General features: G+C 37.7%; 1 protein-coding gene across 1 annotated transcript in view; it reads right to left on the reverse strand.

The window, feature by feature from the left end:
- The window catches only part of LOC104463691 (midasin-like), a gene marked incomplete at both ends in the record, with an annotated part of 44,720 nt that overhangs the window by 8,493 nt on the left and 12,508 nt on the right, over window positions 1–23,719 (reverse strand). Inside the window, 23 exons of the mRNA XM_010076118.1 lie at window positions 2,405–2,535; window positions 2,630–2,768; window positions 3,708–3,846; window positions 3,923–4,057; window positions 4,185–4,326; window positions 5,077–5,223; window positions 6,295–6,503; window positions 6,854–7,032; window positions 7,506–7,657; window positions 8,473–8,583; window positions 9,568–9,664; window positions 11,298–11,394; window positions 12,492–12,636; window positions 13,663–13,766; window positions 15,182–15,393; window positions 15,946–16,006; window positions 16,104–16,252; window positions 16,822–16,934; window positions 18,000–18,095; window positions 18,800–18,881; window positions 19,943–20,136; window positions 21,088–21,202; window positions 22,528–22,631. Coding sequence (XP_010074420.1) covers window positions 2,405–2,535; window positions 2,630–2,768; window positions 3,708–3,846; window positions 3,923–4,057; window positions 4,185–4,326; window positions 5,077–5,223; window positions 6,295–6,503; window positions 6,854–7,032; window positions 7,506–7,657; window positions 8,473–8,583; window positions 9,568–9,664; window positions 11,298–11,394; window positions 12,492–12,636; window positions 13,663–13,766; window positions 15,182–15,393; window positions 15,946–16,006; window positions 16,104–16,252; window positions 16,822–16,934; window positions 18,000–18,095; window positions 18,800–18,881; window positions 19,943–20,136; window positions 21,088–21,202; window positions 22,528–22,631 — 3,053 coding nt within the window. The remainder of the gene's footprint in view (window positions 1–2,404; window positions 2,536–2,629; window positions 2,769–3,707; window positions 3,847–3,922; window positions 4,058–4,184; window positions 4,327–5,076; window positions 5,224–6,294; window positions 6,504–6,853; window positions 7,033–7,505; window positions 7,658–8,472; window positions 8,584–9,567; window positions 9,665–11,297; window positions 11,395–12,491; window positions 12,637–13,662; window positions 13,767–15,181; window positions 15,394–15,945; window positions 16,007–16,103; window positions 16,253–16,821; window positions 16,935–17,999; window positions 18,096–18,799; window positions 18,882–19,942; window positions 20,137–21,087; window positions 21,203–22,527; window positions 22,632–23,719) is intronic.

Here is a 23,719-nt window from a genome sequence, read left to right on the forward strand (position 1 = left end):
GTCACCAGACTGCCACGACTTCTCAAATACGATGAATAGTGGCTTAGCAACTTCATCAGCCAGTTCCCTCAGGACCCCCAGATGCATCTCATCAGGTCCCATGGACTTGTGCACCTTTGGGTTCTTTAGATGGTCTCAAACCTGCTCTTCCCCTACAGTAGGTGGTTTTTCATCCTCCCATTCCCTGCCTTTGCCTTCTGCAACTTGGGTGGTGTAGCTTGAGCACTAGCCAGTGAAGACGGAGGCAAAAAAGTCATTGAGTACCTCAGCCTTCTCAGTATCCTGGGCAAGCAGGTCTCCTGTTTCCTTCCGGAGAGGGCCCACATTTTCCCTAGTCTTCCTTTTATCACTGACATATCTGTCGAAGTTCTTGTCACCCTTGATGTCACTGGCCAGATTTAATCTATCAGGGCTATAGCTTTCCTAACCTGATCCGTGGCTGCTCAGTTTCTCTGTATTCCCCGTAGGCTACCTGTCCCTGCTTCTACCTTCTGTAGGCTTCCTTTTTTTGTTTGAGTTTGCCCAGGAGTTCCTTGTTCATCCATGCAGGCCTCCTGGCATTTCTGCCTGGCTTCCTCTTTGTTGGGATGCATCACTCCTGAGCTTAATGAAAAGCATATGAATTGGCCTGACTAAGCTTTCATTGCCCCAGAATTTGTATTAAAAAAATAAAATCTATTCATCCTCCCTAACTGAGAACACTCCTGATTTTCTTAGAAGGAAATGCTACCCAAAACCTTGTTGATAAGGTTCAATTTAAATGATCTGTCTTGTCCAATAAAGTATACATCCCACAATGCTCTTTTTACAAAAGCAATAGCAACATTTGTATTCATAGAAGCTAGATAGAGAAATCTGCACAATGAATCAGTCTTCAAGCTGATGAACTATACACTCTGAGAAGCACTGTAGTAGGCTTTTGGGTTTTTTGAGGGGTTTTTTGTTTGTTTGACTAGCTGTACTTCAGTGTACACTAAAAGCTGTAAAAGTTTGAGCTGTTAGTCCTTTAGAAAGACACTGCTTAGTATCAATGTCAAAGCAAAGAGGTTAACTGAACTTTATAGAAGAATGATAGCTGCAATGATACAAAAAAAAACCCAACAACCCAGCTTGTACCAGAGGGTTTAGTAATGGTGGAAAAAATAGCTGCTAATCATCTCAATATAATGGGTAGCCATAGAATCACAGCATCATTTAGGCTGGACAAGATCTTTCAAGATCATCAAGTCCAACCATAAACCTAACACAGACAACTCCCACTAAACCATGTCCCTTAAGCACCACCTCTACACGTCTTTTAAATAACTCCAGGGATAATGAGTCAACAACTTCCCTGGACAGCCTGTTCCAATGCTTTACGACCCTTTCCGTGAAGAAGTTTTTCCTAATATCCAGCCTAAACCTCCCCTGGTGCAACTGGAGGCCATTTCCTCTCGTCCTGTCACTGTTACCTGGGAGAAGAGATGGACATCCAGCTCTCTAAAACCTCCTTTCAGGTAGTTGTAGAGAGTGACTAGGTCTCCCCTCAGCCTCCAGAATAAACAAGTCCAGTTCCCTCAACTGCTCCTCATAAGACTCGTTCTCTAAATGGAATGACTAAAATGAGGAATATTGCTGCAAGAAGATAATGAAATTAAATGTATATTTTATGAATTTTTACACACACACAAAAAAGAGGGGCATGACTAGATCTTGTTTCCGGTTTTTGATAAGATGCATCACTTTCAACAGCTGACACGCTGAAAATATTAATATTGCATATGGTAAACTAGAGCTTTTACTTGTGGATATATTTTTCAACTTCACTCATCCTGTAAAACTGTCTTTAGATACTGTACAAATGTTTCAACCAAACTATGGTTTATGTTCTTAATTTCTTTACCCAGAGACATAAGCCACTGAATAACGCTAATCCTTTCATCATCTTATTTTTGTTCATGAAACAAATAGAGCATTTTGAGTGCAGATCCGTCTGCAGCAATACTATAAAGCCAAGTGGAAAGTAATGGCAGTAACCAAAGCATTCAAAACCAACATAATCAGTGTACCAACAAATGTCAAGCAAAGATACACGTATCTGCTTTTCAATCAAAGTAACTTCTATTTTTTCCAGGTAAGTTAAGACATCAAGACTTAAGCAAGACAAGGCAGTTTCATCTTGCCTTACCTTACTATTATTTCCCTCTAGCTGTAATTAGAATTTAAAACAGCAAAAATTGTCTAAGAATTACCACGATTAAAACTAGCACCTGTCAGATTGATGACAACAATTACACTATTAAGAGAGCAGCTCATCCAGGCCAGGAAACAAATGTGCCTAAAAGAATCTAGATTTACCCCATGAACGTTTGTATAATGAATAGTCACATCAGGGATACTTAACACTAACACATTTAAGACATACCTGTTAAGTCGCTCCAATACAGAATCATCAGCTAAAGAAATCTCATCAAGGAGAAAAAACCCCTCCTCTTTCATTGCTAAAACAAGAGGTCCATCACACCACTCAAAGAGTCTAGAACCATCAGATTCCACCTAAGAAATGGAAAAGGAAGTGAAAAGTCAATATTATTGCTACTTTTTGCTTTCATGGTCACACTATCCAAACTACTATCAAAGCAAGACAAACCTGGTCTTTTGACCTCTGTCTGACTGGTCGCAGTCCTCCCAGGAAGTCTGAAGTCTCCATATGCAAGTGGCAATTCACAGAGTATAGCTTCTGATTTGTTAATGCTGCGAAGATCTGACAAATGGTAGTTTTACCACACCTGCAAAGTAATTTAATTGAAAGGGAAGAATAAAAAAAAAATAGCTCACTTTGGACATGATTCATATTTTCACTGAAGAGCTACAAGGCAAAGGCCAAGCATGCAAACTTCCTTCTGCTCCTTTCCTTGAAAGAAATGCAAAGTTAAGCCATTTTTGGCACAACAGCTGTTGCTAACTTGCACAAGATGCCTTTAATTAAATTTAAATCAACATCTGCATTGATCGATTTTAGCAGGTTCAAAGTCAAATTTATTTCTGCCTGCCCCTACAGGTACTCAACTAGCCTAACATTTCACTAAACTGGAGATGTTATGTGTCTAGACCAAGCCCAAGTCTGAGGGAATAAACTGCTGAGTACCTGGAGTTCTCATTTATTACCTTAATAATTTTACTTCTCCCTTTTCTTGTGTTTTTCTTCCCTTCTCTCCTACAAAAATTTACTCTCCAAATTTACAACCAGCACAGGAGCAGAAAACACTTTCACGACCTGCTTTACAGCATATGACGCAGCGTGGAGGGGGAAGTAGTAGCAAGGCTATATTCAAGCTGTTAAAACATGTAAAGCTAATGTGCTCTCAAACAGAGAGATGTCACAATTCCCCAAAAGCAGCCTCTCCAGTGAGGCACAGTAAGATGCTACAGGGCACCCTGTGAAAGGTGGGAACAGAAGTCAGCTCATCTCAATTTTACTACTTTCTATATAATTTTGATGTAGTTATACATAATGCAGATAATCCCATTAAAGACTTGTGCTGAAAGAGATGCAATTGCTTCCCCTTAAAGCGTAACTGTGAAAAACAGCAGCTGCAAGCCTGCCTTGACAGAGGCTTAAAAATGTCACAGACCAAAGAAGCACGGAAGGCCACACAATCATTTTGTGTCTGACTCAGTGACGGGTGCAGCACTACAAAGAACTGCATCATAAAAAGCAAAGTTACCCAGTGTCTCCCACCAGCAGTACTGGTTCACCGAACTCCAGGGCTCGTCCCACCAAAATGGCAAGTCTCCTCATCCCTTGAGTCCAGACAATATGGTTAAAATCTCTGTCCATCACTGACATCTGTATGGATGATTTAGCTGCACAACACAAAGCAATCCATCAGCTTCAGTCACATCTAGAGAACTATCAGTGTGGTCCTTCTAGGAAACTCACCCAGCAGCTTTTTGACACTTTCCCCTGAGAAGAGTGACTCAGGATATAGCTTCTTCTTGAAGTGTTTTTCAAGGACACTCTGAATAACATCCACCTCCTCCTGCTTTCTGACTCTGCCTGCCAGAAGCATAAACCCTATAAAGCAGAGGAAGAGAGAAAACAATTACTACCTGGTTCATCAGCAACAAAAATCCCTACTTAAGAACTGGAGTTAGAAAGTAATTCTACAGACACTCTAAAAACCCGAGGTAGTAGGGCTCACCATCATTTGCTAAGTGCTGAAGCCAGTCATACTCCTTCTCCAGCTGTTCTGCCAATCTGTACCTTTCAGCCCAACGAAACAGATCCCGCAGGGTAATGAACCCGTGCTTCCCAGCAAATACTGTTGAACCTCTACGATAAGACTGTCATAAGAACGAAACATGAGTGATTTTTTTCCATGTATCTATCCAAATACTTAAAGACAAGCTAATCAGAGCTGTCTGATGTGACACTTCTTCAAGCAAACCATACAAAAAAAAAGTCTAGTACAGTTATAACTCCCCAGCTCAAATTACCTTTAAACAGGTATTTGATAGGTACCAGGAACAAAATAATAAAGATAACAATAAATAAAAATACTAAAAAGAAAATAGGTACCTGGAATAAAACAAAATCCAAGCAAAAGATTAGGTTCTACATCAAAACTTATGTTAGCACTTGGAAGCATGCTCTAGTTTGTGCTACTGCAATTGCTTTTAATTATGAAATAGTTTTAACTACATACTAAGTGTTAAATGTTTGTTAAACATAGGAGTATCAGAACACATCCAAAATTATTGCTTAAAAATACCACCAAATTTAGCAGGACCCAAAGACAGCTACAAATCTAATACTGTAATTTTGATCCAGAGCAAGGGATTATTTCAAATCCCAAGGCCTTTGGTTATTAATTTTCCTGCCGCTAGCTTTCTCTTAAATCTGACATCACCTTCCCTATTCCCTATCTTAACCACTGAGCTAAGTACTGTAGTGGGTTCTCTTCCATCAATTATAATTTAGCTTTTAAACATCTACCAGCTATCAACATCCACCCCCCCCCCAAAGGAATTTCTATTATTTTGTGCTGAAATATGTTTACACGTCTTCTACAAAAATAAGAAAGACTCCCATACTTGCAGGTCTAACATGACTTTGACAAGCTTGCTGCAATAAGAAGGTGGTAAACTGCATCGTTTGTGCAGGATGGTTTCCAATTCAGCACTTGGCAGTTCATCAAAATGCAGTTCCACAAAACGATTTCTGAAGGCTCTGGACAAAACCTAAAATATGAGAACATACTATTGCTTGAACTTTTTCCTTTGATATTCCTCATGTTATGTATCTTCCCCTACACATCCAAATAAAATATGGATAGTGTCATAGCATACAAATCAGCACATGCACATAAACATTGGAAGAAAGCATAACAGACAGCCTGAATGAGGACAAGAGCTTTAAAACGTGTTCTAACTGTTGTAGGCACCTAAGCACCAAACAGCCGCTCACTCCCTCCCTCTATAATGGGATGGGGAAGAGAATCGGAAAGGTAGAAGTGAGAAAACTTGTGGGCTGAGATAAAGACAGTTTCATAGGTGAAGGAAAAAGTACATGCACAAACAAAGCAAAATTAGGAATTCATTCACCACTTCCCATCAGCAGCGTGTTCAGCAATTTCCAGGAAAGCAGGGCTTGGGGAAACAAATACCAAACAACTCCCTCTTCATCCTGCCCCCCAGTTTTTATTGCTGAGCATGACATCACATGGTATGGAATATCCCTTTGGTCAGCTGGGGTCAGCTGTCCCAGCTGTGTCCCCTTCCCAGCTTTTCGTGCACCTCCAGCCTACTCGCTGGCAGGGCAGTGTGAGAAGCAGAAAAGGTCTTGATGCTATGCAAGTACTGTTCAGCAACAGCTAAGACATCCTCGTTTTATCAACACTGTTTTGGTCACAAATCTAAAACACAGCATCATAGCATTCACTATGAAGAAATTTAACTATTCCAGCCAAAACCGGTACAAAATGGACATGAATAGTCTATGTAAAGTCTCTTCTCCAGTGCTCTTGAGCAAGAAATGCTTAATGAATTATAACATACATGAACTCCAGTTCAGTAGAGCACTTAAATCTCAACTATTCAAATGAATCAGAAATTTGGTATCTGCAAAACAAGCAACTAAGCTAAACAGAACGCAGCTGTATTGAAAGTTAGTCCACAGCCACTTCAACTCTCTGCCTCTTGAGAGTGTCATGTTAATTCTGTGCCACACATCAGAAACCTCACATCACACTTTCACATAAGGGAGATTCACTCCCTAGAGTCATAGCTACTCAAAGGAGAGATTATACAAACCTTTCTGCCACCATAGAGTCCTGGAGGATTCTGTGTAGCAAACAGCATGAAGCGAGGGTGAGCCTTGACAACTTCCTGGGTCTCAGTAATGAACAGCTCCCTGTTATCATCCAGCAAACGGTTGAGAGCCTCCAGAACATCAGTGGGAGCCAAATTCAGTTCATCTAGAACAATCCAGTAACCCTTTCTCATTGCATCTATGAGGATGCCTTGGAGGGAACAGGAAAAATTCTAGTCAAAAGATCTAAATCTAAGAGAAGCATGCATTTCACATACTTTTAGAAACCAGTTTTCACTCAGTATAAATGCAGAAACAGAAGCAACAGTATTGTTTAAGCTGTTGAATTCTTTTTTTTATGTCCAATAGAGAAAGTATGATGAGACAAATGGGAACTCTTAAGAATTCACTGAAATTCACAGAAGTTTTAATATGCAACTACTAACTTTATGACAGATCATCTCTCCATCGTAATAAATCAGACAAGTTAGGCAGAAAAGAAAATTAAAAAAGCAGTGAAGTGAGACAGGAATTTGCAGTTAATATAATATGCTCACCCACCTTCCTTAAATACCAACTTCCCAGAGGCATCTGACGTATAACAGCCAATATATTCCTGGATGTCAGTATGCTCATGATTGTTAATTCTTACACAATGGTTCCCAGTAGCAGCAGCCAACCAGCGAATTAAACTGGTTTTACCAACTGAGGTTTCTCCTTGAATCAGTACTGGATGAGTCCTAAAAGGGATAATGAAAACAGTCATTTAGTCATGTCTTTCTCATACACAAGATACCAACGTTATTTGAAATTTTCACAGATCTACATTATCAAACTACATTACCAAAATTATCACTCCTTAACTCACTTGGAGTATCCAAGATCGCACACTAATAGGAGAACATAAGCAACTTTACCCCCCCACTGCTACCCATGAAGGTTTACATGGCAATGTGAAATAAGCAGGTTATTCTGACTGCAATTTTCTATATTATAATTTAAATAAAATTAGGTATGGCAGTAAGATGGTTCAAGGAGACAAGACATACATGTATAAATTCAAGTCACTGTATAACGGAAGTTTAATTATAAAGTAGAAGCAAAATGGACATTATTCACGCCAAACAGTAAAGGTTAGACAAGCATCAACACTTGAGGTCCAAATAAACATCTCTAATTTAGTTTTTTAATGGAAAAATTGAAACAGACATACCCTGCAGACACAACTCTGGCAATGTCTTTCAGATTAAGCTTAACTGAAGGGGTTAGCACATAAGTCTCATCCACAGTAGGTTCCTTATCCCCAGCTGAAATCCAGTATCCTTCTATAAACACAAATCTGCCTCCTTGGGGTTTTGGGATTTGCTAAGGAGACATGACAGAAGTAACAGATTACACAAATTAGTTTCAATTTGCTAACGAAGACAACCACTGTTAATCCACTGCAACATAGTCTTTAAGAAGTCATTTTAAACTAATCCCTTAGCACTCCTGCAGTAAGCACTTCCCCCTTGTCACAGAATGCTAATTACAGGAAAAGCCTGACCAATTTTTTTTCAAGGTCACGAAGCAAGAATCTTTGCCAGTGTCATGAAGATAGAAGTGTCTCAAGAGTGCTAGCACTGAATCTTGAAGCACGCTTCCAAACAGGAAATTGGCTTTTCTTTTTATCTAATATGAAGGGCTTTATTCTGAAACAAATACATAACTCCTACAACTGGCCTCCCATACCACCTGCCCAGTCCCCTATACAAACTCATGCTGGGCTTCAGAACTAGTGAGATTCTTCCTTTGCCATTAGAGACAAGGCACAGATGTTTACTTTGAATCCTTCCGCATTCGGAGTCTAAAAATAAAAAGCCTGTGAAAGCTCCTCAAAAGACTGTGAAAGCTTTACAGTTAGAGCCACTGTATTAAGCTGCCCACACTCCACAAGGCTATAATTATTCAGACTTCCACATTTTTTCAAACTAACAAATAAACTAGCTAACATATGGGCATTTCAATCAGAAGTGAAAAAAATTATGAAGAAACAGCATTAAATTTTTTTAGTTCTTATCTTTATAACACGAAAAACAGGACCGCAAGAAGGAAATGCAAAGGAACAAGGCGGGAGAAGGCAACTTTAAGTAAATTCTATTCTGCATACTAAACAGCTCTATATAGGCTTAGTTACTTACCTGCTTGAGAAGGCTTTTGATGTTGCCAGAGACTATATGCTGGCAAATAAGCTTTTGAACTACTGGGTGAGAAACTCTGTCAAGCTGTGTCAGGAAACTCAAACAGAAGCCCTAAGAAGAAGAGTTATTTTCAGTGATAAAAAGAAAAATCATTAAGACAAAAAATGTAGAGATTAAAGAATCATTTCTGTTCAATACTGCACTTAGAAGATTTTTCTTTACCCTGGCAATCTCTGGAATGAACACACATTGAAAGAAATCCCAACATACGTAATCACCTCATATAGTGAGCGTGGTATGCTACTACACGGATTAGACGCCGCAAATCTCAAAGCCCTGCAAAGCGTACGGAGACTATAGTGAGGTCTGTGGCCAGTTCCATCCACCAGCTTTGCTTCTGCTTCCTTCCTCACAGATAAATAAAAGCTGCAAAAATTGAGAGAAACCACATCCAGTTACATAGTGCTGTTACTGATCAGAGCATTGCTCTAAGGCATTAATCCCAAAGTACAAACACTTAAGCTTATCTCCAACTGTCACTTTTTCTAAAGGCTCCAGGTTAGGAAAGACATGCCAAACTCTGTCATCTGTGTAGTCAGTGAAGCAAAGCAACAGAATATTTTAGAACCTTATTTTTGAATGAGCTTGATATACAGAGAATGACTACTAACTCAAGTACTCCAAACACGTAGCAGTTCTTCAGGTGAGATAACACACCCTAAACTAGGGGAAAGAAAAGTAACTTGATAAACACATATGCCTTTTATTGGTATGATCTACAGAAACAAATAACTTTAGTCTCTCAGATGGAAAAGAAGACTGCAACAACGCTTTTTAACTGGTGCCACCAAGAAAGCACTTCTGAATAAGAAAAACTGAATCTCCTCCACACAAATACAGAAACCTTCAGAATGAAGAGAATGGACGTCTACCCTCTTTAATTTCCTAAGGCTATGCAAACTGATGCGCAGGGAGCATTATAGTGTTTCCCAAAACAGTCTAACCACAGACTACAGTTACATACTTTCTTTTTGTGACTTATTCCATCAACGATTTAAAGAGATTACAACCAACTCACTTCACAATTCCTTGTACCGTATTTTTGTTCACATTCAAGCCTCTCAGATAATCCATGATAAGAACTTGCAAGTCTCCTTCATTTCTTAATTCTTCTACATAAAGTTCAGTAAACCTACAAGAATCAAATCAATCCATAACACTCAGACATCTGACAATAATAGTAATAAAAAAATCATGTTGTGTATGATTGTCATGGCATATAACATGTAGCATTTTGTAAGCAGCAGAATACTGACTCCTCAAACTACCTATAGATGAACTAAAGAACCAGAGTAATTAAAATAAAGTACTAGTAATAGCTTGTTTCTAAGTAATTTATCTGAATTATTTTAACTTAGTAGACTGAAAATGAACTACGGGACTGTATTTTTGAAAGTTAAAAATTTCAACAATTTGCAATAGATATCCAAACATAGCCTGAACACTGGAGAACTGACACAACAGGAGCACTTTTCAAAGTGGACTCTCTAATGATCTCTATTTTAAAAAGTGAACACTTATGAGATATCACTTATTCCAATTTTGTGTTGACTAGCATATCCAGAACAAGCATATTGAGGTTGGTTTCTGCTTTTACAAATATCCGTCTCAGCAATGATAAAATGAGAAAACTTGACAATAAGCAAAGGAAAATTATCAGCAAAACATGTGCTCAGTGAAGTTGTATGTATCTTTAAATATGTCAACAGTGTTGCACATTTGGTACACTAGACTGGCAGGTCCAGTTGATGAACATATTTTCTAACCATTAGTTAGTCCAGTATATTTGCACTGGTTGCTGAAAGGGAGTCTGCAGCCCTTCCACACCATGCATTAGAACTGCAAATAGCTCAGGATACACCACAGCAGACCCAAAAAAATGAGCAACACCATTAACCTCAGAGGGGTGAATATTTTTGACAAACGCAAATATGAACTAATTTACATTTAATAAGCCATGCTGAAACTGAAGTCTCCTTTCTTTGTATTACACTCACTCTCTTTCCTTTCACTACTAAGCCAGAAGAACTAATAGCAATAAAACCTTACTTTGCCACTAATAACTGCAAATGACTAGTTACATATAGTAACTGCATCTCTACAGTCTTGTGCAGTGTTTATGACTCTGGCAAGGGACTACACGTGCAACTTTTGGCACTTGTGAGGGAAACTGCACCAAATACAAGCAGATGATCTTCGCGTTCAGGAACAGGCAAAACTGAAGAATGGATTTGCCACAACTCCAATTTCACAGCCGAGCTTAAATGTTTGAAGATCACACATCAAATATTTTCAACGTCACACATCTGCTCCACCTTGCAAACCACCTTCCTTCTGAGTGAACAAGGCTGGATATACAGCTTTTCGCATGGATCATCAACACTTCCAAGTTATCAAGAAAAAGGCTACTAAGCAGACACAAAGCACTTGTCTTTATTATCCCCACCAGGCACACAAACTGCTGCAGCAGCATTCCCAGGCACTGACAGCTTAATTGTAAAGAATGATCATTCTCCTGCCCCAAAGGACAACACTACACTACTGCTAGACCATCTGTTCATGCTCAGCTATTTTTTAGAAGTATTTTCGTGATGCTATTTCATGAAAACCTTCACCATGATGTGGAAAGCACCTCCCACAGGAAGTTAATTTAAGTTCAGACTTAACATCCTCCAGCTTCAAATAAGGCACTCAGCACTGGGTCAACTTGTGGAGCTAGTTAAACTCTGAAAAATACATTGACTAAATATTTCATTGTTTCCTACCTGTTTCTTATTCCTGGAGGAAGATTTCTCTTTCCAACATCTGTAGCTGGATTCATGCATGCAAACAAGCGAAAATCAGGGTGACGGACAAGAGGCTCTAAAGGAAAACAGAAATAAGAGACTTAAGGTTAATGCTAAACCTTATTATTTTAAATGAGGTATATTTCTTCCAAGCCAGTTTTCTATTACTGCACTACTACATTTTCTTAAAACTTCAGGGTGTAAAGTTTTCAGAGAGTAATCCCATGTAATTTTATCAGAAGTCTCTCTGCATCTTTACAACTGCCAGAGGCAAGTGAAAATCTGACTTTTATTTGCGCACAGCAGTACGTTTTAACAACTCTGAATATTTAAAAGAAACATGTAAGCCCTAACCTTGGAACTCCTAGTGCCTCTTCCAGAACAACGGGCAGTGCTTCCCTCAGCCAGGAAGAAAACCCAGCTTAGGAAGCACATACATTGGCCTCTATCTGTAGCTCCAGAAAACGCCATTAAGCAATTGCATTTTTTTACCTTTAGGTGTGTACTGGGTCTGCCTGGGAAGGAGTTAACTTTCTTCACAGCAGCCCCTATGGTGTGTTGAGAGCACACCAATGTTTTGGCTATTTCTGAATAGTGCTGGCACATCAAAGCTTTCTCTTTTTCCCCACTCTGCTCTGCTTCCCGCAGCAACTAGGCTGGGACTGAGCAAAAAGTTGGGAGGGGACACTGTTGGGGCAGCTGACCCAAACTGGCCAAAGCAATGTTCCCTACCATACAACATCATGCTCAGCCAACCCACAAGAAGGACTCAAAAATCAAAGACCTTGTCCACGTCTTTCTAGCTGGAGAACATATATTCTCAAGATCAATGAAAGACAGTTACTACAGTAGCAAAAAAAAAAAAAAAGAAACTCCCTGAAGAGTCTTTAGAGACAGCAATGGTCACTAAGGCTATTAGTAAAATGTGCCCCTTGTAGAATCCAAAACAGCAGAAACTACAACCATTTCTCCATGCTGAAATCTCCTGAGCCACAGTGAATCAGAAGTCCCACTTCTTGCATAAAAGCATGAAGTCTAGAGAGAACACATTATTCTTTTCTGCACACATTCATTTTAATGGTAAACATTCTCAACCTTTTTTGAGCCATATTGGATGGGGAATTTAACAAACAGGATAGCAAGATACAGCATAAGCAAGCACAGAAGTAGTACCTGTATCTCCTCTGTCTAGTAACACCAGTGACCCAGATGATCCTTCCAACAAACCACTCAGGCACTCTAAAGTCTCTGCTGCAGCCAAGTTAATCTCATCCAATAAAATCCACTCTCCTTTTCTTACTGCTTGTGCCAAAGTACCCTAAAAATAAGACCAATTTGTTAATCGCGTCACCAGCAGTGATGTATCAACTAAAGCATCTGTATACCAGAAATACTTGTTTTGCAGTCCATGGATTGATTAGACAAATGGCAATTCCAGACCTTTTACAGCAATAGCAGTTTTACCGCTCTCCCTCAACAACAGCAATTATTTCACAAGTCGCAGAAGCCAGACAGTTATCCCCCCGATCAGTGCCATTTACACTAACTCAGATATAACAGAATTAAGCTCTCTTATTTGTGCAGTGTTGCCTGTCCATGATATCCATCACTGTGTTGCATAAAGTTCACTGACACTATTATGAGAATAAAGACAGTTAATCTAAAGAAATCCAAACAAAGACACAAGCAACATTATGTTCCTCAGGGAACTATAACTTATTAACTAAAACTACGCTGAAGTCAAATTTCTCCAACTATTTATATAGTCAGTTTTTAGAAAGAGGACTGATCAATATTTTACACACTTTACATAAAATTTGAGAACATATATTCAGACTAATAGGATGACAAGGAACAAACATACATAAACCATCATAGTTTCCCCCAATAACACTTAATGTCATTAGAGTATTACACCATGGGTTTGCATCATTTCAAAAAAATCACTTCTAGATAAACAGCACAGATTCTTAATATTAAATCCTTCACAGGAATCCCCAGGCAGGAACATGTCCTACTGGAGACAGGTCAAGATGTTTTTTCTAATCCCATGCACTTGAAAAGATTATATAACATACTGCTGATATTCCTTTATCATACCAGTCCTAATTCCTATTATACAGCATTGAATTAATGTGTTTCCACTAAACATTCTCCCACCTCACCCCCCATCTAACCACCGCCTCCTTTAAGTAGCACACTTCATTCCGCAGAGCTATCATGGAACAAGTTTTACTTCACAGCAAGACTCTTGCCAGGAAGTTTTTTATATAATACAGATTGCAAAGTATTTTAAATGATCCTCCTTATTCTTTTTAGCATCAAAATGTAAATCTCTAAATACCTCAACAAATGCAAAGAGAAGAGCATTTTCTGTCATTTTCATCTGTTGATGAGCATGATTCAGTTTAAGACCAAATGCCTCCCACTTTTCCTTCAGTGGTGAGCCTGTAAGCAAAACAAATCTAAGCTTGTACCATCAGAACAGTAACACAAGGTGTTTAACAAAAGTATTTTAATCAAGCTGCTTCAAGCACAGATACAAGAGTAAACTTGGCTGAGCAAAGAAAACATTAAAGTTCTACAGATGACATCTCATGAATTTAAAAAAAAATTGCTGATTTTTTTTTAACTTTAGCTGAACATTATTGACATATGGGTAGAGATAACTTGCTATTCATTCCAGTATGTCCTAACTTAGGAACAAATACTTAAGCTGACAATTCACTTGGTTCCAGTGTGACTGTCACCACTCTTCAATTCCTGAAAAGAGGCATCTTGGAAAAATAAAACCAAATTTACAAACCTTATGACAGAACAGATTAACAATGAACACTGCAGTACCAGTAAAAACACCGTTGCTTATCAGTTATGACATTACTTAGTGTTGCACTCATGTCAGTTATTTGTTTAAAGTCGCAGACTGAGGTATATACAGCATCACAATGACTTAAGTTGCTAGCTTTGCAACTTACTGCTTTCAGATTGTCTTTCTTTTAGGACTGTCAATACTTGCAACAAGTGGTCTTTAAAACCTCATCTTTTTTTTTTGTGTGTGGCCATTTATTGTAATATAGATATATTCAGAAGAACCAGTTAAAAGGAAAAGGGAGACAAGGTTCATAATTAAGTCCTTGGCCCATGCTGAATGAAAGCTACTTCACTGGTTCAGTGGGTCTAGAACCAGAAACTACCTGACACAAGGCAAAGCTTCAATACTGCCTTTGTCCCAAATGTGTTGTTAAGTACCAAACAAGAAAAAACTGTTACTTGGGAGACAAAACTACAATGAAACAAAGTAAAGAACTAGGCAAGTCAGCATCACTGACAGTGAAACCAAAGTCATCAGCAAGCTCTCAGCAAGCTTTTAAAGTCATTACTACCCTAAGAGAGCTACTACTTGGTGTTTTTTTTTTTTTTGCTGTTGTTGTTTTGTTTTGCTTTGTTTTTAAAATAGGATACATTTGTGAGACCTAGGACTGAAAGAAACTATGAATGCATTCATATAGAAGACTGCCACACAAAAAACTAGGACTGTTTACCAACAGAGCAAACAAGTAAGTGCTGAGTGGAGATCAGATGTCAAGGGCATCATAGGTCAAAGAAGTCAACCTTCACTCTGTCAGACATAGCCAGCAACAGTGATGGATTAGAAAGAAAAAAGAAAATATTCTAACTGTATTTTGAATGCCTTGGTGTAGATGGAGACTGCATTTTTCAAAACTAGAAGAAAGTAACTAATAAAGAATGATGAAAGAAAAAAAACCCAAAACCCCAAATCAACAAACAATTCACCACTATTTTTCTACTTTCTGCAATGTTTCATGGCTAAGGATGTGTGTTTGATCATTCTGAATTCTCACCAGATGCATTTTCTTTTGCTTCCTTATTAACAGCAGATTTATGAATATGCTGCATTAGTTTTAGCAGATCAAGCCAACGTTTCTGCCTGTAGCAGGTCTGAATGTGTCCCAAGAATGTCTGATTTTTCTTTCTAGAAAACGTCTGAGAGAAGAGTTCTTCAAAAGACTCTCGCAGAGGTAGCCAGATCAGCTTGTTATCCACAGGCTTGTACCTGAAGAGAAGCAAAAAAGTAGATACTTATTTGTGACACAGGAACAGGAACTAGCATCTGTGAACTAACAAAAACAATTACTGAAACAACACTGTGCACAAAGAAATCCTGGTTTCCACTGTTTTCACTCAATTAATGAGCAAAGTAAAAATCGCACATATTTAAATGCACCTTATGAGGCAACTTTATAAAGACAGGACCACCCTGGTAAGTAAAATATTTTTACGACTACCAACTAGTATGCCCAGTGAATACTATATCTGATTTCAATTGAACAGCTTAGCCATTTTTAAAGAGACATGGGGCTATGATTTTAAATTACTTCATCACATACAGATGTGCACACAATTCAGTGAATTCAGTCTCTCTTCTTCAGCAAGGACAACAAGGTTTCTGTGTGCAAATACGTTTCTTAAGACATATATGCTACTATGAAACAGATACACGTCTGAAAACAATTCTTTGACAATACAACTATACTAGCATTAGAAGGTTGTTCTGATACTGACAATCTGCTACAGAGAACAGACAAACCAGCTGTCAGTGACTCACCCCCCTAACAGATCTGCCGTGTCACTTTGTTGGTTCATGTTGATAACCCTCAAACGGTGTCCTTGAAACAGAAACAGAAAGCACCATCAACTTGTGCAGTTTGTTTGTTTGTTGTTAAATAATCTTCGTCTAAGTTACAGCCTTCACACTTTATTTACCTGTAATGTGAGCAAGGTACTGAACAGTTGATGTTTTGCCAGTTCCTGTTTCACCAACCAAGAGCACTGGCTCTCCTTTGACAACACAAACTGCAAGCTGTTCAATCAATACTGCTGATGGCCGTGTAGCAGCAAAGGTTTGTTTTGCTCTGAAAAAACAAAGGAAGCAACTCAAACCCAAGATTTATCAAGGAGCTCATTTCAACTTTATTTTTATTATTTTTTAGATGAGTGGTTGAATTTTGGGGTTTTGTTTGGTTTTTTTTTTTAAATTATTAAAAATATAGGTCTGGAAAAAATTAGTTTCAAGATACCCTTATAAGATACTTATTTTTCTCGAGATGCAACCTAGAAATTCAGGGTTTCCAAAGAACTTCTTGGCCAGTAGTTAGTGCCACATACTACAAAAATCTCCCTTTACAAAGACAGATTAATCAAAAACTTATCATAACAGCTGTGGATCCACACTGCTTTGAAGAAACTCTAGTCCAAAAGAAGCTGAAAATCTCCATGCTTTGGCTGCCAGGAGTACGATCCAGACAGCCTTAACGCACAAAATAAAAACTCAGATCACAAGAGAAAAAAAAATAACCACATTCCTTTCATTAGAGCGAGAATATCCAATTTGCCTTTTTTTTTTTTAAATCCTGTAACCTCCAATCTGTTCTATTCCACCACAAAATATTTTAATTCACATGAAAATGAGAAGATATTCTACCTTTGTACAGTGAGAGCCTGGGTTTGTTTCTTCCGGAGATGCACTCTTCCGACAGAGACTTCTTGTTCCCGTATTAGAATTTCTGGTTTATACAGTTCACAAAAGAACTCCACCTGTGAAGGAAGCACCAACATTTCCAATACTAGTGTTGTCACACGAAGAACACCCATGCTACTCTACCAGTATTACTTTCCAGCAAGCTAATTTTTCACGATAAGATTTTATATTTTGCAGGTTTTACATACTCATCACTTAAAATACTGAAGGACCTCTGAAGTGTTATTGTCTGCAAAAACAACATCCTTCTATTTCATAAACTTGGCAATGGATCTATGCCATTATATTTCTACTTCATCTACTTCCATGGTAGTTCACTCACATGAACTTGAACCTAGGATCAGTTATCTTAACTAATAATAAACAACCTCCCTCAAAAAAGCCTTGGTGAATACCTCAGTGTAAACAAGGATATTTTGCCATTGGCATAGGATAATACATTTCTGTATTGAAATAAAGCAAAGGAAGAAGGGCAAACAAAAAAACATAGAAGTTTCAGGGATCCATCTGTCCACCCATCTGGCAAGTTTTTCTGTCTTAAAGTAACAAAGGAGGGAATTTTCTTCACAGTCAAACTTCTATAGTCAGAAATATTTGACAAATTAATAATTTAGTTTAACTCAGCCATTTATATCACATACTATTAATATATCGACAGTTACTAGCCTCTAGAGAGGTACTTGATTTTGGAATCAATGATTACAGAACAAGTAGTAAGGAAGACTATGTTTCTATCTGATCTTGTCGTTTAAGCGATTAAAGTTCACTGTAACCACCCAAGTAAAAAATACATTCTTTACTACTCTGTGCATCTAACAGTATCATGTGCTTAGGCAACTGTGCTGTTCCATCTGTGTGAACCTTCTTTTGCATGATGAAGCCACTTGTAGCCTGTTCTGAAACAGGTTAACTGGAACTTTCAGAGAAAAAAATGCAGCTGAAAATAAAACAGGAGAAAAACGTAGATCCCAGGAGAGTACAAAAAGCAAAAAAAGTGTTTGGAACAGAGAGATGGGCATAATTTTTAAGAAAAATAGCAAACACATTTAAATTAATCACTAGAAAAATTGCAAGTTATAGAATATTACTAAGAAACATCAGTTAATTATAGCTCAACATACCTTTTTCTTGGAAATATTTAGTTTAGTTCCAATAACTTTTGCCATTTTCTGTCTGCTCCCTTGGCTGGACAGCACAGCTGTGAAACAGTCCAATGCCTGTTGAAGGGAAAACAAACCAACTTCTTCAATATAAATTTTGTATAATTCGATCTGACAAGCACCATCTGAATTTACATGAGCCTGACTCCAACCCAGCCATGGTAAATACAATTATTTCACTGTCCACAGATTGAGTCAAACAATGGAGTTCAAAATGATGTAATAAGAACTTCCAAACTCTGTAGTGTACTGGGTTTCTACTGAAAGCAAAAACTTTTCAATGCCCAATCACATACTTTTAGATGAATGGACCAAAATGGAGAAGGAAGTAATGCTGTAAGTGCTCATATCTAAAAACTACCTCTGACTGATGCACAACCAAAAAATTTGAAACCTGGAATGTAAACTGATGCATAGGAATACAGGACAGAAGCCTCATATTACAAGAAAAATATATTAAACCTTTTAGTCTCAGTTACATGTGATCCCAGCTCCTATCAGTTAAAATTATGTTGCAGCATACTGTTTATATGACAGTAGTAAGCCTTGATTGGCTTTCAGCACATTACTGCAAACAATTTTCCCAGTAGTCAGGAAAGCCTCCAACAGAGGAATCACAAACATTCCAGCTACAGTCCAATTGCTTCAGATAAAACTAAACATAAATTCCCTTCTCACATTCCCAAATAGAGTATTTTAAGATTTGTGAGACAATGTTAGAATTTGGGTAAGCAATTTCTGGACCAAGTCTTACTGCACACCTCCTGAAAAATATTCACTGCTGTGGTTGAAGAATTACTGTCGAAGTTGTAAGCAATCCTGCTGCACCAATTCAGTAAGTCTCTAAAAAAGAGAAATGAAAAGATTTAGTATAATCAAGCCAAAACGCACAGCAACTTCTTTCATGTTCAGCTCAGGTCATCATCTTTGCCAATTGCACAGTTAGTTGTTGTGTAATTTGTACACTAGAAGACACATAAAAATACGATGCTAATTCTAAAGAGTAGCTGAGCAGACAAAGACTAACAGTGTTGCTTTCAGATACACTGCTTAGAAACAGATAATACATACTCCACTAACCATAAAGTAATTACGAAATAGAAAAAATTAGAAGCAGCAAGCTTTTAATCGAAAAAGGTATAAAACCCTATTTTTTCAGGACACTGGTTCCTTATAAACAAAAAAATCCTCCGAAAGGCAAGAAAACAAAACATCTAAGTCTAGAAAAACAACTGCTGTTTTAAAATTGGTGACATTATTATGCTTCACAAAAGTATCAGGTACAACCCACACTTAGTATTTACTTAGTGATTCACAAAGCATTACTGGTTACAGATATTCCACGAGTGGAATCAACATTTGGTACAAGAGGAACAAATAACTGAACATCAAACTGCATTTAATCATAAAAATTCTGAAATTAATACTACACTACAAATCCGGTTATTTTCAGTCATCTCTAAGTTAGAGTGCTATGTGTTTAATATGAAATTATCTAGATAAGGAAATATATACAATTGCTGAAAACATTATCTACTAGCTATTATTATTATACAGCACATTTCAGTTCTTAACTAGAACTGGTACTTTGTGTTAAGATGAATTGAGTGGTAATCCATATACCAACTCAGCACCACATGTGACAAAACCTACACTTTTTCCTCAGAAAAAAAAAGCAAACAGGGAGTCCTAAATAATTCCAATTGAGATTTTTTTTAAAAAAGATACATTATACATTATTTTAAAATGAAAATTTGATTTTTCCCAGTTTTTATGAAATTCCACTTTAATTATTGAAACTTTTGTCACTATTTTAAAAAAATTAAGAAAACTAACAATGATAAATCTGTCTCTGCAGTCAGCAGACTAAATTTCCTCCTAATAAACATATAAGAAAAGACAACCTCAGAGATAGTTCTCGTCCTTCCAGATATGGTTTCTTATTTTCTGATCTTGATTCTGATGAATCTTCTGCTATGTGCCTGGAGCCAGAAGCACTGTTTTCTGATGCCTGATACTTGTCTCCCGTAAGGTGAATGTAAATGTCTAGCAAGTGATCAGTTACAAGAGCAAGGTTGGGGTATCTCCTTTGAAGAACCTGAAAGAAGAAAAACGAAACAAAACAAGAAAATCTTTAGCCAGAGAGCCTTTTTTAATACTGCAACTGTGAGCTTCCTAGAATTTCTGCCCATGTAGATCTATTTGTAGTAGAAGCAGCTACAGCACACAAGTGTCTGTATTTCCAGCAAACTGTCTGCAGAAGCCTCCCTGTACATCATCTTGCTTCCCCACCAACAAAAATATACAAGCACAAAATTAAGTGCTGTTTTTGCCCGATTCCTAACAATTAGCTGACAAATGTCAAGAATTGAAAAACACACAGATATTTAAGGTCAACCGTAACTGTGCTGGCTGCTGAATTGAGTCCCAAGGAGTGAATGACTTCTATGGAAAAACGATCTTGTTCATCCTAGAAGATTCAGAACTTTCTCCTCAACTCTTCTGCCAGAAACTATTCACCCCTTTTTTCCTTCAGCAAGAGTCTTAAAATCACAGGGAGAATCTCTAGAGAATTCTATTTTAATTTAAGCCCTGGGCTCCTTCAGTTTTTTGAAGGACTACACAAAGCAAACATTCCTTAGAGATGTTAACGAAAGATGTCAATAAGAACAGCTATTTGTAATTGATAACTGACCAATTTTTCATCTCAAAGCTTAGAACTCAGGATTAGAGTGAGCTCAATTTTCTTTTTTCTTTTTCTGCTTTTAAATCTCTGTGGGCTACAAAATGGCAAAGTAATTTGATTCATAGACCCATACAAAGCAGAACTCTGTTTGACAAGGCAAGTTCCAGGAATCTTTGTCCAGGTCACTTCAAATTTTCCTGACAAACTGCCCATTTGCTTCAAAATCAGCAGGATAAATCTGAAATGTATGTACTGTGGAACTTGGAGATAAAAGTAAAGATCAAATTTATTACCGAAAAACATTTATTACCCTTCAATTGAAACAATTATTCACATGCCACAATAGAGCAACACACACCATACCTCCTTGAGCTCTCCTTTGCTCATGTTATCCAAATGTATTTTGGTCCAATATTTGTCCAAAAGAGCAGCATGGCTGCTTTGCTGCCTGTACCACCCTCCACCACAACTGAATAACCTAAATCAAAACATGAAGAAACACAGTGTGTCTTGATGAAGAATTCAACATTTTCAGTGCATTTTTTTTTAATGCACAATAACTATGCAGCCAAGTGTTACACCCACTGTGGAAGAAGTCTTGCACATACAAAGCATTAGATATTGGGTTTGTGGTTTGTTTTTTGTTTTCTGGTGGTTTTTTGTTTGGTTTGGGTTTGTAGTTTTTTGGAGGTTTTTTTTTTCTTTTGGGGTTTTTTTAATAATATACCATAGCTGGAAACCGCAGCAGACTTACTGAATCTGCAACAACTAGCCCAACGGAAACTATAATTTGCTGCTATACAAACTGTTGACCAAGTATACAGAGAAAGAAAATCTTAGGAGATGAGACAACCAAAAAAGAGTTGAATCCAAAAGACTCAATTCCAGAAAAAAAAAAGATCAGATAAATCAAAGAAAAGAACAAATTTATGGAAGGAAGACAAAAGCAGGAAAATTTGTTAAAGGCTTTGAAATAAACTACAAAACAGGTGAAAACCATGTAACCATTCCCCTTCTAGATATCCTAACCCTGAATCTTGGTACAATATTATGTCTTAATATACAAGACAACATTTTAACATCTGATGCATGAAACATTATTACAGTAAAACCATCAGGCAGAGTACCTTAGATCTTCTTCTGTTTAGAAAACATTAGAAACCTCTACACTGACACAAGACTTAAAAAAAAAAAAAACCTGATTTGTGAAAATTTCCTTCTATTTATTTTTTCATAATTCCCGAATAAAATAACTTTATTATAGATGCAGGGTTCAGTTAAAATTATTCATTGAACTCTTAAAAAATGTATCTTCCAGGGAACATGTGTATACAACTGCTCAAGGAGATGGAATAAAAAGCAAAACCAGAAAGCTAATCACATTCAGTAGTCAGACTACCAACTACCCCAAGATCAACAAAACTAAGAAATAATTTACACAGGTGCTGTTAGAACCAGCAAGTCAAGACACCCTGTGAATATCAATCACAAACCTTCTTCACACAGTAACTGCTGAGAGTAGCATTTTGTTTTGGAGAAGGGCTGATTTTGTAGGGTTTCCCCCAGCAAGTTTCATTTCTTCAGCCTTGCTGAAGTGACCTTTCTGCACAAAGGCTGGATCCACTCTGTAGTAATATAAAGTTGCTCTCAAGTGAAAAAATTCCTTTCACAACTTCTATGCCTTCTATTGCTTGTTAATTGGGAATTTCTAAAACACTCCTGACCAAGTACGTTGCATTTCCTGTCTTTGACTCTAAAATAGGATATCCACGCTCTTAACCACATTTAACTTTACAAACCTACCTCCTGGTTGCAAAAAACTGGAACCCCGACGCTACTTTTAAACAGTCACCGCGACCAGGAATCAGCAACTCTCCTTTTTCCAAAAGAGGAATCAGCACAGAGATCTGGAGAAGAAAATTTATAAAACAACTTTTTTGTGAAACTGTAACAGCCAGCACACCCATCCACACTGATTTCACACTGAAGATGCTACAGCATTTCCACTGAGCACCACAACATTGTCAGCAACTGCCCTTCCTGCAGATTGCACTTACAAGTGATGCTAACAGGAATTGCAGAGTCCCTGCTAATTTTAATCAGCAGTGGAAGTCACAAATGTAACATTTACCTATTTTCTTTATCATTAAATCTGGACACAGGAGAAGAGAACAGAAATGACAGTCTTTACACTGCAAGTCTAATCAAAAATATCAATTCTGAATTGTCAAATGAATTATTAGACACCTTCACATCAGAAGCCTTATTTTCTTTATCTGCCTGAACAAAGATGGCTTACATCTCAAAGATGTCATTCTCAAAAACCAACATTTTCCAGTATACACCCTGCTACCCCCCAGGAGAATTTGGTATCTGTTTAAAGAATCTATCCTTCCACGCAGAAGAGCAGTAATAATGATGGAAGGCAAAAACAGAGGTAAGACCACAATGATCCCTCAGCACAGGGAGGCAAGCATGGAGACTTTGATATGGAAAAAGGAGACAGGATGCCTGCAGGGAAGGCCTGAAGAAAGGAAGAAATGAGTGCAGGATACTACTTGGGGCATGTTTATGACAAGCGCAATGAGCTGAATCCACAGAAGCAAATACATGCACGGCCCTCTGGCAGTGAAAGCCTGTCTAGTATATACAAGGGTTATTTCTTGGCTTTCTTATAAATTCCCTGTATTTCAGAAGCCCTGAACCCAATAAACAAGCTGTCAGGTTATTTAGTCACACAAAGGATGCTTTACATAACAAATATGAAAGAAAACAACTATCTGCCTAATGTCCAGCAGGCCTATACAGCAAAACATCTCTATGACATAATTCTTGCATAAGATATTCTTTCAGCAGCCATTATTATTCCCAAATGGGAAGGATGGGAGTCTAACTAGTTGTTCTGGAGCTGAAAACAGGAAACCTGTTAAGATCTGTACTGCCTAATGTACAAAAACACATTTTTAATATCCAAGCCAGAGGTAAGAAATGTGTA

The sequence above is a fragment of the Pterocles gutturalis genome, unplaced genomic scaffold, assembly GCF_000699245.1.
Source record: "Pterocles gutturalis isolate BGI_N339 unplaced genomic scaffold, ASM69924v1 scaffold13213, whole genome shotgun sequence".
NCBI lineage: Eukaryota > Metazoa > Chordata > Aves > Pterocliformes > Pteroclidae > Pterocles > Pterocles gutturalis.